At 39.9% G+C, this 16,949-nt stretch overlaps 2 protein-coding genes across 2 annotated transcripts in view; one reads left to right on the top strand and one right to left on the bottom strand.

The window, feature by feature from the left end:
- Positions 1 to 5,332, bottom strand: part of RGL1 (ral guanine nucleotide dissociation stimulator like 1) — a 276,904-nt gene extending 271,572 nt beyond the window's left edge. Inside the window, exon 1 of the mRNA XM_061383454.1 lies at positions 4,924 to 5,332. The gene's annotated coding sequence lies outside the window, so the exon portion shown is untranslated. The remainder of the gene's footprint in view (positions 1 to 4,923) is intronic.
- A 254-nt stretch (positions 5,333 to 5,586) lies between these two features.
- On the top strand, positions 5,587 to 15,079 carry ARPC5 (actin related protein 2/3 complex subunit 5). Its single transcript, XM_061383462.1, has 4 exons — positions 5,587 to 5,935; positions 8,171 to 8,242; positions 10,519 to 10,695; positions 13,685 to 15,079. Exons 1-4 carry the CDS (start codon positions 5,792 to 5,794, stop codon positions 13,745 to 13,747), a joined length of 456 nt encoding a protein of 151 aa, XP_061239446.1. The 5' UTR covers positions 5,587 to 5,791; the 3' UTR covers positions 13,748 to 15,079.
- The last annotated feature ends 1,870 nt before the right edge of the window (positions 15,080 to 16,949 follow it).

The raw sequence follows: 16,949 nt of genomic DNA, 5'->3' as shown, positions 1-16,949 counted from the left end.
AGTAATGAAATAGTTTATTCTTGAAATATATTAGGTTGGTGCAAATATAATGGCAGTTTCAGACCATGGATTTTAAATCATTATAACTAGGCTCAAACATATCTTTATTAATCAAAATAGGAACCATTACAATCAATATATTTTTGCCAATGAGAAATAAGTTTGCTTATTCCCATAGCATAAAATCTGTGCTTCAGGATTTGATGAACTCTTGAAAGGCATTTTCTGCCTCCTGCTGGTTGGGGAAGCACTTTTCCTGCAAAGTTGTCAAGATGCTTGAAGAAGTGGTAATCTGTTGGCAAGAGGTCAGGTGACTGGCGGGTGAGGCAAAACTTTGCAGCCCAACTTTTGAAGCGCTGGTTGTGCAACATGTGTGCAGGCATTGTCAAAGAGGAGAACTGGGCCCTTTCTGTTGACCAGTGCCAGCTGCAGGCACTGCAGTTTTCGGTGCAACTCATCAATTTGCTGAGCATACTTTTCAAATGTAATGGTTTTGCCAGGATTCAGAAAGCTTTGGTGGATCAGACCAGCAGCAGACCACCAAATAGTGACCATTACATTTTTTGGCTGCAAGTTTGGCTCTGGAAAGTGCTTTGGAGCTTCTTCTCAGTCCAACCACTGAGTCATTGCTGATTATCATATAAAATCCACTTTTTGTCGCCTGTCACAGTCTGATCCAGAAATGGTTTGCTGTTGTTGCGTAGAATAAGAAAAGACAACACTTCGAAATGATTTTTTTGACTTTCGGTCAGCTCATGAGGCACCCACTATCAAGCTTTTTCACCTTTCCAATTTGCTTCTAATGCCAAATGACTGTAGAATGATCAAGGTTCAGTTCTTTGGCAACTTCTCAAGTAGTAGAAAGAGGATCAGCTTCGATATGCTCTCAGTTGGTTGCTGTCAACTTCTGATGCCCAGCCACTATGCTCATCTTCAAGGCTCTTTTCTCCTTTGCAAAACTTCTTGAACCACCACTGCCCTGTGGGTTCATAGCAGTTCATGGGCCAAATGCATTGTTGATGTTGCACGTTGTCTCTGCTGCTTTACAACCCATTTTGAACTCAAATAAGAAAATGGCTCAAATTTGCTTTTTGTCTAACATCATTTCCATAGTCTAAAATAAATATAAAATAAACAGCAAGTAATAAGTCATTAGCAAAAAAACACAGAGAGAAATGCACATTAAAATGATGTATAACATAATCACATTTATTTAGAATGTATTCTAATATCAAATGGCAAATTTCAACAATGCAAAAACTGCAATTACTTTTGCACCAACCTAATAGGAATGATTTAGCACAGAAAAAATATAAATACAACTAATCATATTCATAAATTAAAAGAAAAAAACCTATAAGATTTTACCATTAGATCCCTCGAAAAAGCATTTGATAATTTCAGCTGTGATTCCTAAAAATCATAAAGAAATGGGAAATAAAAACTGGTGAAATGCCAAAGACATTTCCATTAAAAATAGAAACAAAGAAGCCTACTATTCAGTTTTTCAACACTGATTTTGAGAGTCTAGCTAGTATAATAAGATAAGAAAAATAAAAGTAATATAAATATTGGAAAATAGGTAAATTATGATTACTTCAAATACTATGATTTATATTGTGACAGTAAATGTGGACTTAAAACAATAGTTAGCATTAATAAGAGACCTCAGTAATGGGAAGGAATATAGAATAAGTAAATTTTTAAACCCATGTGCATGCTCAGTCACTTCAGTTGTGTTTGACTCTTTGCAACTCCATGGACTGTAGCCTGCCAGGCTCCTCTGTCCATGAGATTCCCCAGGCAAAAAACTGATAGCTTTCCTTTATATTATCATAAAGAGGTTAAAAAAAAAAAAATGTTAACAGAAAAAGGCCCATCCACAAGGATGTTTAACAAACAAGGTTTAATCTTTGATTTAGCACTAAACTTTTTGCCTGAGACAAGAGTACAGATTTTAAAATGTTTTTAATCTTTGAAGAATAAAAATCCTATCATAAAATAGTTCACCCTATCTACTCTACCTCAGTGTGTAATCATAAGGTTATGTAAAGCTAAAATTAATCACAAAAACCTAAAGATTTGAAGGTTGGTATTTCAACACTGAACCAGCTCATTTGGATATATATTAAGCACAAGTGTTAAAACATAACATAATCTAAGGATAACATGCTAAAAATCTTTTTACATTGTAATAATTATGCTGCTAGAGAACAGTGGTATTAAACTATCATTACCAGAACTGAAAATTATTTAGTTTCTATTTATAATACTTTCAACATATTTGATTAACTTTGAATTCCCTTCCACTTCAAATTAAAAAAATAGTGTACAGGATTCAATGTTTTAGTTTGTAAATTAATAATATTGACAAATCTGGGGGGAAGAAGCACATAGTAGGCAAAGTACTTGGTTTAAAATATCTGAAAAGAGAGATCTGTTACTGGATAGTTTTATCAAAATCCTTTCTAACTAAAAAGATCCTTTGTCACAGAAAATCAGAAAGAGGTATATACTACCATTGCAGCATTAATCTTGGGGAAATTCAGATTCAGTATTACTTTAGCACTGAACCAAACCAGACTATGTGCACAATAAATAAAATGTCTTAAAACCATATGGATCCTTTATTTCAGGAATAAGCACTCACTTGAAAAGTTAAAGTAGGAAAAATAATATTGCTTAAAATGAATTAAGTGCCACAATCAACAATAAAAATTTGGGATTTGCAAGAAAATAGAAGAATGTATTTTCCAATTAAAAGATTATGAAGGATTGGTTTCTTTACATACACTCATATACACACAAAGAAATTTCTCTAAAGCTTTATATAGAGTTAACTATTAGCTAATGAAGGTGGGAAGAGAATTAAAAATCTCAACCTCTGAATATGATTCCAAAATTAACTTGTCAGATTAATTCACTGGATAGAAAGGTGTTGAGCACCCACAGTAGACTAGGTATTTATCATTGTGAGACAAAAAATACGCACTGGAAAAGGACATTTTTAACACGGTTATATCTGAAATGTAATATGCATTATGTGACTGAGAACTAATTAATTATATTTAACACATTTAACACACAGAGCAAAATTCAAAACAATTATACCCTTGAACAACTTGAGTTTTAAAATTCCCCTCACTATTCCCTTAAGTTGATTTCCACTCTGGTGTTCTTTCCCAGTTCTAAAAAAAAAGAATAAAGAAATTTCTTAAATAAGCCCTACTTCTTTAGAATAGAAATGGAAGAGAAGGGATGTATTAGTTCTTGAATTCTTGTTTCCATTTGCTCTCAAATGTGCTTCTTATGTTCAATTTTCTCTTCAAAGAAAATCGTGATTTACAAAAAGTACAACCATCCTTAACATTTAAACAAGTATATTATTCAGTTCTTACTAAAGTCACCAAAGATTGAAACTCAGAAAAAAACATTTAAAAAATCTTTATTCTAGGTTATGTAATGCCATTCACCATAGTAATGATCTGATACTTTGGTATAAGACTTTTTAAAATAAATATTGCCAACAGGTAGAAAATTTTCCTTGGCTGTCTTAAGACAGCCCTTGAAGGAGTTTTTAGCAGTGTATTGGCTCATAAATTGAGTGATGATTTAAATAAATGTCACTTCTATCACTTAATGATAATCTTATTGAGGGTAATTTAACTGGGAAAAGAAAATGCCGTGTTGCTTCTTCCTCCCAAGAAAAAGGGGTGCATTCCATTCTGGAGGTATCTACCTACCATCTAACTGTCTATCTCTGCATACATATCTATATAGATACAAATTGATATAGATACAGCTATATATACACATATGTATGTATGTCCAACAAAGGTTTGACTTTGAGATCTCTCTTCCTCTTCTTTATAATTCATTATTCTGTGTGACCCTCAAACTGTACTGCCTTTCACGTTTATTCATTCAGAAATGAATAATTGAGTATCTGAATACATTGAGTACCTTCTGCATGCTTAGTTTTATGTCAGATGTAAAGGAAGATACAATATGTATGTATAACTGAATCACTTTACTACACCAGAAACTAACACAACACTGTAAATCAACTGTACTTCAATTCAAAAAAAAAAAGAAAAGAAATAAGACAGTCTCTGCCCTCCGGAATTTTTCTATCTCCTCCAGGGGCAAGATATAACACAATATATCATTAAGCAATTTATAAGACTAGTGCCAAAATCAATGGTACAGATAACATGCAATTTGCATTGATGCAGAATTTTAAAGTTTCAAACACTTTGTGTTTAACCCTCAGAACAATATTGTTAAGTACACATTATTAGCCCCACTTTAGCAATGAGGAACTTGACATTCAGAATTTTAAGTGGCCTGCCTCAATCAATAGGTTATGAGTGAAAGGAAGAATCAAGACTCAAGCCAAGGTTTTCTGATTCTAAGCCTAGTGCTATTTTCAATTACAGCACAGGAAACCAAGGATTGAGGTATTTAACAGGGCAGCAGCCAGCCTTCCGGTAGAGGTGGAATTAAACTAAACCTGATAAATATCCAAATTAATTTTATTATGCAAATATTTGTACTTCAGTGTTAGACACACCACCCAAGTACCATTTCCTCAAATTTAGTGCTTTAGTGGTCTTACCTGCTCAGTGAGAGCTTTGCTCGCAGAAACGGGGGTGTCAAATACAATAAAAATTTGGCCTAGGAGGATCATATAAATCTTAAGCCATAAAAATAAATCTTAAAGATTTGGTTTCAACTAATCCTTACACATTTTGTTTCGCCTCAGAGCCAGAGTGTAACTCGCCCCTACCCTTTTCTAGCATTCTTACTCCAAATAACCACTTATTTTAAGATGTCAATGGCTGACCCTACCCCAAATTCCACAGGTTCATCCCAGTCCTGCCACCGGACCCAAACCTCTCGCTTCTCCCCAATTTATGATACCTAGGTTCGAGTTCTGCAGGTGCAGTCGCTTGCCATTACACAGCACTGACACATAAGATGTGACCTTTCGACTCCGTCCTTGGGGACCTCAAGCTGGCCGCGCAGCGTAGTTCCACACCCGAGAAAGGGGCCTCCCGGCTCGGGAACGAAGCCACGGGGAGTACACTGTCCGAAGCGAGGTCTCTGACAATTCGAACGAGGCTGAGCGACTGGGCGTGCATCACTCCGCCCCATACTCCTGCCAACTGCAGGAGACTTGGTCCGGCAACCAATCCATCCCAGTTCACGGGTAAGTCCGTGCCAGCCGGACCTTAAGCGGGACCCCGATGACAGGCTGTTGACGGCGGCGGCGGCAGCAAAGCCAAGGCCACCTGCCCCCAGCGTCCATCGCCGCCAACCTAAGACCCCCCCCCCCAAGACTGGACCGCAGAGAAGCGTTTCTATGGAAACCCCCTAGGGATCACGTGACGCACCCGGAGGACCAATCGCCTCTTACCTCTGCCGGCGGCTCCGCTTTCGGCCCTCCCTCCTGCCCCGCCCCCTCCTGCCCACGCCTCTGTCGCCCCGCCCCGCCCCTTTCCCGCAGAGAGTCCGCACATGCGCGCTGCGCCCAGCGCGCTACCGCCCCGGCGCGCCCCGCTGTGGGGCGCGTGGGGGCGGCGTAGGAGGGTCGAGGAAGGCGCGAGCCTGAGGAGGAAGGAGCGCGGCCAGCGCGCAGGCCCAGAACCACCCGAGACGCGGCTGCCGGCTACGCCTCTGAGCGGAAGAGGGAAGTGGAGGCGCCAGTCTGCGGCTTCCAGCTGGGGCTGGGCTTGCTAAGGTCGAGGCAGCGTCTAGAGGAGGCCTCGGCCGCCGGTCCGGAGCGGGGATGTCGAAGAACACGGTGTCGTCGGCCCGGTTCCGGAAGGTGGACGTGGATGAGTACGACGAGAACAAGTTCGTGGACGAGGAAGACGGGGGCGACGGGCAGGCCGGGCCCGATGAGGGCGAGGTGGACTCCTGCCTGCGGCAATATCCTTCAGTTCGCCAGCCTTCGAGCCCCACCCGACCCGGCCCCTCTTCCGGGACCCCGCTGCGGGCAGGGCGTGAGGGCGGGGACCCCCGCATCCGTGGGCTCCCTGTCGTGAGTGGGCAGGAGGGCTCTTCCATTTCTCCCGAGACCCCCAGGTCCCGCCCTCGGAAACTTGCCTTCCGCGCGCCGTCCACGCCCCCGATTCCTCAGGTTGCGCCGGGAGTTCTCGCCTCCCGGGGACCGGCGGGGACAGCCGCGCCCTCGCAGCTCTGGTGCCGATCAGTCGGGGAGCTGCAGGGCGCTTAAGTGGTCCTCTCAGATCGTATTTACCGGGTTTTCATTAGCACCCACGTCCGATCGGGAGGAGCGGGCAGTTTTCTTCAGTGATTTTGTTTTTATTGTGGTGGTGGTTTTGTTGTGGCAGCGTTATTTCACGCCGGGAGACATGGGGCGGCTTGCAGAATTGAGGCCCTTCTGTCTTTTTAAGCCTGTGGGCGCCTTTTTTTTGTTTTTTTTAAAGAGGAAGGGATTTGACAAAATACAGGTTGCACAGAGTTGGTTAACCAGGGGAAAGGGAATGAGTACAAAACTGCCCAGAAAGAAGCTGGAAGCGTTTTACCTGCTAGACGGAAAATACATGTAGAGAATCCCTGGAAATATTTTAAATAAACCCCAAAGAATAACATAGGAAAAGGTGAATCATTTGTACAAAACCGAATCATTTTGTAATGCTGGAATCGTTTCCGTTAAGTTAAAATGAGGCTGTCAGTTCCTGGTTTGGGTTTTGCATATTTGAATATTCATAACTTTGAGGGAGTATTTGCATCAGATCTTTTTTCGGAAAAATGTGAATGTTGCAATAACCAAGGCTGTCGTTTTAGAGATTCTCAATTACTGAATTCACTCATTTCTAATTCTTCTTGGGTGTATTCATAAGATTAGGAAGGCTCTTTAGACTTTCCTCATCAGTGGCCTATTAAATTAAATGGGAAAATACATGAGTGAAAATATTTGGTAGCAGCCACAGCTGGTCTTACAGGCACCTAAAATACAGCATTAAACATTTATCAACATACAGATGTTTCTTTGATTTCCGTGACTCTCACAATGAGCTGTTGCTGTTTTGCATTATTTAAAATACTTAAGTGTTTGGGGTGGAGGGGAGCGGTCTCATAAGTGAGCCAATCTGCAAAGGGCATGCTCCTCTAGAAGTCCATTAAGCCTTGAAAATAACAGCCCGCCACCAACCATAGTTTTTTTAGTCAGACCTTTTTCTTTAGAACATAAGTGGTGAAGATTATTCTGTGTAAAAACGTTCTTCGTGATGCATAAATAATGTTTTGTGAGACTAACTTTTTTTAGGTGACCTGTGATGACTCCTCAGTGGTACTGCTGTATGTGTATAGTGGATCTGCTCTTTAATCAATTCATCATGAAATATAAAGATGCTGTCTCTTCTTGTTTCAACAAGAAGAGACAAGCCCTGATCAGGCACTAGAGATGGAGGAACAAGTGAACTCTGTGAGGTTTTCCTTTTAGGGCAATGACTGTACGTTCTGACAGTGTGATTGGCCTTCTGTTCCTCATTCTTGCTAACTCACTGGTGCTTTCAAAGCAAGACTAAATTTAATAGATGTGGCCTAAGGCAGTTTGAATGACCTTTATGAAATATGAGAAAAAATATTAAAAAACAGAAAAATTAAGCTGCCACCTACAGGTCATTATTTTATCTTCTGTAATGCCTCTTATCATCAATATTGAGAGATTGCTAATGTATATCATTCAGATTGCTAGAGTAGTCTGCCAGCACTTTTCTACCAGCATTTCAGTTAATATAGAATATAATTCTAATCAAAGAATAGGCGGACAGGCTGTTTGATTTGGGGGCCTAAATAATTCTGATATATATTTTAAAATATCACTCTGGATAATGTTTGCACATGTCTTTTACTGGAAAATGAAAGGTTATTAAGGTGCTCAGTTAATAATTAGAGCCAAGGGAGAAACAGTTTTTGCCTTATTTTTTAAAAATTTAATGCTCTCTTTCGTTTTCAGTATTTTATCTTTGATTGACATCCTTGAAACAAACACGTTGAATTTTCCAGTATTGAACGCAGCAACCATAGTAATTTTTCTTTCTATGCATAACATCAAATCTAAGAACCAGTGGTTCCTGGGAGTTACAGTCTTTCCTGAGGGCTCCCCTTTGCTGCTATCCCCTTAACCTCCATCACAGGAAACATGACAGCTGCCCTACAGGCAGCTCTGAAAAACCCCCCCATCAATACCAAGAGCCAGGCAGTGAAGGTGAGTCACAGACGGCACGCGATCTCTGCTGGTATCTCAGTCTTCTTACCAGAACCCTCCAAAGTGTCACACAAGCAGCAAATGTCTTAACTGTTTGCCATCTTTGACGTAGAAGAGCTTAGAATGTAGTTTGATAAGTGGAAAACCTATATAAAAAATTAGTGCTCCAACATTGAGTTGTGATAACACTGCATGGTAGGTAGACTTGAGTTCTAATGACCGAGAGATCTGTGTGTTTGCAGAGGAGGCCACTCAGGTTGAATTTGAGCAAAGACTTGAAGAACAAGCGAAACTTTCACAAAATAAACACATGCTACTTGCTTTTGAAAGATTTTTTAAAATTCTACCATTCTCATAAAATTAAATCCTAATATTTAATTCTGTTAAATATTATTGAAAACTCAGAAATGTGGGGGAATAAAAAAGTAATTGTAATCCCACACCCATTGATAATTATTACTTTTTGTTGTTGCTATATGCTTATAGAGTTTTTCTATGAGTTTTTCTTTTAATTAAAATGGAATTTTATAAACTGCTTTTCATCTGTATAGCAGCATACATGAACAGCTTTACTTGGTAATAAGTTTATAATTTTTAACATCTGTATATTGATAATCCTGCAGTTTAGTTATAGATAACCTTTCATCATATATTTATTGACTTTTTTTCCTGTTATAAATAGTACTGAAATGAACAATTCTTGGTAAAGTCTGAATTGTTTCCTTTGAATAAATTTCTGGAAATGAATGGCTAGATTTTAGACTGCACATTTTTTAAGGCTACATATGGTATTGCCATACTACCTTTCAGAAAAGTTGTAAAATTACATTGCCTCTTAACCGTCTTTCAGTAATTCTTAAGAACCTATTTACTTAATTGTTTAAAGCCCAGATTAAATTCTGATGTTTAATTCTGTTAACTATTGTAGAAAAGTCAGAAATAAGGGGGAATAAAAATGTAATCGTCCATAATCCCACACCCAGAGCATTGACCCCCCCACTGTCCATAGCCATTCACGCATCCTACGAGCCCCAAGTATCTCCTTAGTTAAACACTAGTAAATAATAACTTAGGTAAATGCATAATTATTATCTAGGCAACATAATCTTTTATAAGAGGAAATATTTCTTTGGTTTTTAAAAGTGAGTAACGTCATTGAAATTTCAGTTTTACCACCTTCTGCTTTTTTGTGGGTGTTTTCTTTTTAATCAGAGCATGTGGGTGGGAGGTTATAGCTCTCCATACAAGGATATTTTTCTAAACAGGATAATTGCATAGTCTTTAAATTGAAGACAGCAGCAGGTGGTAGAAGCATACTGTAAGATCATGGCGGGACAGGAATGCGGAAGGTATCACTTGTGTTGAATAGAAAGAGAAACATTGTTGAAAGGGGAAATTAAGTGTTCCCTGTACTTGGCTTGCTGGGTGAAAAGTAACTGCTGTTGGAGCAGTCTTTCATCAAAGAAAAAGATCATTATAAATGAAGACCACTCTAATGTTTATAGTCACTTGACTATAGATATGAAATGAAAATAAGTTTTAGAAACTTAAATTTTTATTTATTAATGACTTATTTCTGAAGGATGCTTCAGGGTAGAACTGTAATTCAGTTTCCTTTTTTGGAGTCTTTTTTTTTTTTTTTTGATTAAGTGAAATGTATTGATTTAATAAGTTGGTAATTTGTTACATCTATCTGTAAGCAAACCCTTTCAGCTGTACCTTCAAATACATCAAGAATCTGTCTACTTCTGACCACCTCGGCTGCTCCCATGCTAGCCAAAACCAGCCTGTCTTGGTGCAGTAACTTCCAAACTGGTCTCCACTCTTCTGTCTCCTGCTCTCCCCACCCTCCCCACTTCTGCTGCCCCGGGCTTATTTTCAGTATGACAGCCAACTGGTCCTGTTAAAATGTAAGTCCAATTGCATCACTCTTCTTAGAACCTCCCAACATCTCATTTCTGTGAGTGGAGGCCAGAGTTCTTATAAGGGCCTGCAGGGTTTACGTGTTGTGTCTTCCGACTGCCTCTCTGACTTCCTGCCCTGCGCTCCGCTCCAGCCCCCCCTTCATCTTCTTGCTGTTCCTTGAGCACACTGAACACACACTAACAGCAGTTACTCTTTTCTCTTCTGAAATATTTGCCTCAGATACACCCAAGGTTTCCTCTTCCTTTCTTCAGATCTCTGCCCAAATGTCACATTCGCAGTGCAGCCTTTCTAAAAACTGAAACTCCCCAACACAAAAATGAGTCTGAATGATCTTATTTATTTACCCTCAGGATCGCGCAGGCAGCATTGTCTTGAAGGTGCTCATCTCTTTTAAAGCTAACGATATTGAAAAGGCAGTTCAATCCCTGGACAAGAATGGTGTGGATCTCCTAATGAAGTATATTTATAAAGGCTTTGAGAGCCCCTCTGACAATAGCAGTGCTGTGTTATTGCAGTGGCATGAAAAGGTAAGTCATGAATTATGCAGTCTGTATGACTGGTTCCTTTGTGATGGAAAAAACATTGACAACCTCTAGCCTAAATACCTGTTTTGACTCTTTGGTTATACATTGGTTGTTACTACAAATAAATGCATGAAAATGAAAGTTTAGATTTATGCTTACTAGCCTTGATCTTGAGATGCTGATTTGAATTCTTTAACAACTGCCAAAAGGTAGAAAACCCAAGCACCCATGAACAGACGAACGTGCACGCATGCGTGCTCAGTCACTCTGCTCATTCGTGTCCGACTTTGCAACCCCATGGACTGTAGCCCACCAGGCTCCTCTCCATCAGATTTTTCAGGCAAGAATACTGGAGTGCGTTGCCATTTTCTCCTCCAGGGTATTAGCCCACATCTCCTGCATTGCAAGTGGATTCTTTACCACTGAGCCATCAGGGATGCCCAAACAGATGAACAGCATCTGACACAGACATACAGGGAATATTACTTGACCAGAAAATGTTTATATACATGGTACAGCATGAATGAACCTTGAAAACATTATGCAAAGTGAAATAAACCAGATACAAAAAGACACAAAATACTGTGATTCCACTTATATGAAATATCTAGAATAGGCAGATTCATAGAGACAGAAAATGGATTAGAAATTACCAGTGCCTGGGGAGAAGGGAGACTGGAGAGTTATTGCTTAATGGGTACAGAGTTTCTGTTTGGAGAGATGGGAAAGTATTGTAAATAGTGGTGATGGCTATACAGTATTTGAATGTAATTAATGCCACTGAATTTTATATTTAAAGATGGCTAATGTGGCAAATTTTATGTTACATATTTTATCACAGTTTTAAAAAATGAAATCAGGAGTAGGATCAAGAATTCTTAATTTTTTTTTTCTGTTTTCATGCATTTTGCTTTGCAGTATAAGCAGATGCTGGTACACTATCCATCCCCCCAGCCCCTCCTCTCCCAAATAAAATGGCTATGGAGGATTTTTAGCTTTAGATGAAAAATTGGTAAGGTAATTTTTAATACCCAGCTCTTACATTATCTTGATAATATTTGAATAAAACCAAGCACAGATAAGGTGTATATTCTCTTAACATCTTACAGTTACCAAAAACTCCGTTTTTTAGAATCTATTGTCTGGATATCTGAGTGAAAACACTTATAATGTATGAACAGGTAACAAAACTTGCTGTTTAACCTGGATCAAGTCACTTCATTCTTCATACACTGTCAAATAAAAAGAGCTAACCTTTGTGGTTAGGATTATTATAACTCACTTTTCCCAAGACAGCCCCAGTTTATGCCTGTTTCCAACATAATTATGAATAGTTCCCTTTCACTCTATGGTGTATCAATTTGGAGAATAATTCATACAGTCATCCTATTCATGGAATACTTCCTGTTCATCAGCCACTGTATTCTTTTTTAATTGACGTATAATTGCTTTGCACAGACACTACACTTCTAGTTTCTGTTTCACGTGATCCTTACAGCAACCCTATGAGATATATAAATATCTTTATTGTCCTCAGTTTACAGATGAAAGAGCCAGCTTTGAAACCTATCAGCCTAGTTTCAGTATAGTTTCGGGATCATACCAAACATTGACTGAGTACTTCTTGTATTCCAAGCACTTTATGAATGTTAACTCAATTAATCCTCATGAAAATACTAGGGAGGAATGCTAATTACTTCCCTTTTTTACATGGGGAACTGAGGCATGTGTTAAGTCTTCTTTTCTTCCTAATAGTCACCAGTTTTTGCCAGCCTTATCTCCTAAATACTTCTTAGATCATCCACTCAACCATCTCTAATGCAGCTGCTCTCAGCCTCTCTCACAGTTTGTTGCCAGGGTTTCCTAAAATGGTCTGTGGGCTATCAGTTTTTCCTCCCTCAAATCTGTTCTCCACCCAGTTGCCAGAATGATCTCTGTAGTGTCCAAATCTACCCTTGTAAGTCCCCTGCAGAACTGAGTCCAAATTCCAGGTCCAGCCTCCTCTTCCATGTTGTTCTTCCCCATATGCTGTAGCAGTAAGCATAGAAATGTGTTATGGGAGCTGGACATACCATAATATTCCACACTATAGCTTTGCTTATGCTTTTCACTCTGCCCCCGAGCCTCCTTACCTTTTACGTCAGTCTGTCACCTCCTCATCCATCTGATGTGTCATTTTCTCGAGGAAGCCGTAAGCTCACCATTCCACTTTCCTCTGCACCCTCAGGGTGTGTATACGCCCCTCCTCTGTGCTTTTCTAGCACCCAGAGCATAGCTCTAAATAGCCTGTGGATATGTCTGTCTCTTCCCTGTCTAGATGTGTTTGTTCACATTGGTACCCCCAGCCTCTAGCGCAGTACCCAATACACACAGGTGTTTTAGTAAGTGTTTTTGAGCACAAGTAAACCAGAGCTTCAGATTCCTAATACTTAATCACAACTTCCAATTTTTCCAGGTAATGTCAAAGCTCCTAAGTTCTTAGCTATTAAGTAGTATTTTCTCAGCTTGAGAAAAGAAAAATCTGACAAACTCTGAGTGCTTTAAACTGGAGCTTAGTATGGTCGAACCCAGTTTGAATTTCTTCCTGGCACTGCTGAGAATAAGAGCAGAATGAAATGTCCTAAATTTAAATTCATGGTTATATTTAAATTTATACCCTAACCCCAGCCCTAACCTGTTTTTGGCAAGAACATCATGCTGCAGATCTCTAAGACCATACTGTTATTTGAGAACAACACACGAGAGTATCAGCTAGCATCTCAGTAGAACGTGAGTGCCTGAGAGCAGGCACTCGGGAGGATTTTTCGTTGTTGGTGTTACTGTGTCCCCAGTGCCTGGCCCATAATAGGTGCTTGAGAAATACTTGTTAAAAAAATTAGCGAATCCAAAATTAGTTCCTGCACACGCTCTTCCTTGAAGAAGAATATTTTACTTGGTGTGAGAACTGAGCCTTTACGATTCTGTCAATACTGACATTTTGGTTTGTGTTTAGGCGCTTGCTGCTGGAGGAGTGGGGTCCATCGTTCGAGTCTTGACTGCAAGGAAAACCGTGTAGTCCGGTGGGAACTGGATTTCTCCCATGGGATGGGAGTTGCTGGTACCAAGACCAAAACAACCAAATGCCACCGCTGCCCCACGGGTAGCATCTGTTCCTCTCAGCTTTGCCTTCTTGCTTCCTTTCATATCTATACAGAAGAAAATTACATACATATCAGTTTTCCCTAAATGAAAATTGGGATAAGATAAAAGAAATATTTCAACGAGAGTGTGTCATGATCTCAGAATGATTTCAGTGATGTGGATACCAGTCTGTACATAGCATAATTTACACTCAGCTTCAATTGTGCAATTGTTCCCCTATTGGCTGGGTTTTCCTTTGTTTGTTGTTTGTTTTTTGGGGAGGGGTTTTTTGGCTTTGACTAATAGTGAGAAATTTGATCAGAATTGGAGGCCAGTTTCTTAACTCATTGCTAGCCAGGAAATGATCTATATATATTTAAAAAAAAAAAATGTTTGAGAGACTGTCAGCTGTTAACATTGCAAAACTGGACCAAACTTACCTTATTTAAACGAAATGCATTTCTGGAACAAGTGGTGGCTGAACACCATGACCAAGTCCAGCTCTGTTTCTGCTTCCCTCCAGATGATATGAGTTTAAGTCTGCTTCCTCCTCTCCGCATCCAGTAATTGTGGCCCTTAATTTCTGTGTGGTCACCCAGGGTACAGAGCAACAGATCTTGCTCTACACAAACGTATCTATAAAAGGCCGGAGCCTGTTTGGCACGAGCATAAACTTTGTTTTCCAATAGTATGACCCTATTTGGGGAAACTACTCCAAATCAGAAAAGATGTGGCAACTATGATGTAGTGCAAACTCGGGGCAGCCTCTGAATGAAGAGGCATTTTCTTCAGGCTGATGGTAGCTGCCTTCGACATCATGAGGTGTATAACTAGTATTTAATATGTCCTATAAATGTCTTCTTCAGTGTTCTTCAGGGTAATTGGGACCTCAGAGGATTTGGTTTGGATCCAAATACATACACATTCTGTATTTTAGGTCAGTGTTTTTTTAAAAAAAGAAAATACCACACATCAAAAAGTGTTTACTTTGTTGGACAAACCAAATGTGTTCTCAAAAAATGACCGGTGCTTATGAAAAATTATTATTATTCAGTAGCTCTAAAACAAACCACCTGAATGCTTATGACCAAGCGGGAAATCAACGTATCTAGTATTTACATCCGACACCAGTTTTGTAATCACTGACTTGTGTGAAAACTGGTGTAGAAATTCTGTAAACTCTTTGCTGTTTTTGATACCTGCTTTTTGTTCTGTTTTGTAAAAATGATAATCTTGAAAAAATAAATTGTCAGTGTTGAATAATTTATTTTTGTCTTAAATTAATACTTATGAAGGCATAGTTAATGAAGAGGAAGGATTTCCTTCTTTACTACCAGGTTATTATACTCTTTGACAAGAACTAATTTTGCATAGAAGGTTTATATGACTACTTTATTCAAATATAGTAGAGAAACTGCTGCTGCTGCTAAGTCACTTCAGTCTTGTCCGACTCTGTGCGACCCAGTGGACAGCAGCCCGCCAGGCTCCCCCATCCCTGGGATTCTCCAGGCAAGAACACTGGAGTGGGTTGCCATTTCCTTCTCCAATGCATGAAAGTGAAAAGTGAAAGTGAAGTCACTCAGTCGTATCCAACTCTTTGCGACCCCATGGACTGCAGCCTACCAGGCTCCTCTGTCCATGGGATTTTCCAGGCAAGAGTACTGGAGTGGGGTGCCATTGCTTTCTCTGATAGTACAGAAGAGGAGAGAGTAATTAATAAATGTTAATAATGAAGTGATTATTATAATCACTCACTCTGGAGTGATTCCATGGCTGTCTGGAAGCCTGATGAACACTTCCAGCTCCCAAGCTCTTTCTTACACCTATCATCTACTATCCTTATCTACTCAAGGCATTCTCTCTTTTACCACTACACCTGACTAGATTCCTATGTCAAAGCTTTAGAAATTTACAAGCAGTTCAGAGGGCAAGGATTAAGAGACACTAAACTATAGATAATACAGGTGGTCAAGTAGGTATAACAACCACATACAAACTTTAAATGAAAGCAAGTGATATTTCAACAGTGGTGGCTTAGTTACTAAGTAGTGTCCGACTCTTGTGATCCCATGGACTTGGAACCTGCCAGGCTCCTCTGTCCAGGGGATTCTCCAGGCAAGAATACTGGAGTGGGTTGCCATTTCCTTCTCCAGGGGATCTTCCCAATCTAGGAATCAAACCTAGTTCTTCTGCCTTGCAGGCAGACTCTTAACCGACTGAGCTACAAGGGAAGCCCAAATGGCAATACTTTTTCATAGAATCCTTCTTAACATCTCTTTAATGACTATAGCGTTGAAGGAAATTCCAGAGTTCTATATTTTATAGTCATAAGAATGATTGTACTCAAAATTTGCCAACAGCTTTTCTCAGGAGAGATAAACTATGTAACAGGACAGCATAGGTATGGAGTCAGAATGCATGCCAGCTGAAAACAAGTGGCTCGACTGATGTGTCTCAGCTAAACATCAGCCCAAGTGATGCTGACCATGACAAAACACCATCATCAAAAGAGTGAGAGGAAGCATGAACTGTGGGAAAAAGATAAATGCTAAGGGGCACTCTGAGCACCTGTGCCCTTCTTCAATCCCGGTGGTTTTATTGTTTGTTTTTAACTATTTTTGTGTGTTTTGTCTTTGCCACTTTTAAGGGGGGAAAAATGGCACACGGACCCTTCGCTGGGTCTTCCCTGCTGGCTCAGTGATAGAGAAGCGGCCTGCCAGTGCAGGAGACACAGGTTCAATCCATGGGTCGGCAAGACACCCTGAAGAAGGAAATGGCAACCTACTCCCATATTCTTGCCTGGAAAATTCCATGGACAGAGGAGCCTGGTGGGCTTCAGTCCATGGGGTCACAAGAAAGTCAGACACAATTTAGTGACTAAACAACAACAACCCTTTGTTAGTCGTTCAGTAACAGCACTGTTTAGGTAACAGTCACTTGATCGTAAGTATGATGATGTGTTAGAGAAATCCATCAACACACAGGTGAAATCCATCTGGAGATGGGGCAGATTAACTGAGTCTTTTTAAAGCATGTACATGTTCCCCGGGATCACACAGGACACACTGGAAGAGTAACGTCTGGATCCTGCTCACAAGTTGCTTTCAGCCTCATTGGGAAGTAAGATTTAAGCATTC

This window comes from Bos javanicus, chromosome 16 (assembly GCF_032452875.1).
Source record: "Bos javanicus breed banteng chromosome 16, ARS-OSU_banteng_1.0, whole genome shotgun sequence".
NCBI classification, from domain to species: domain Eukaryota; kingdom Metazoa; phylum Chordata; class Mammalia; order Artiodactyla; family Bovidae; genus Bos; species Bos javanicus.
Note: the sequence above shows the minus strand (reverse complement) of the source record. Positions and strands in the feature narration are given on the sequence as shown.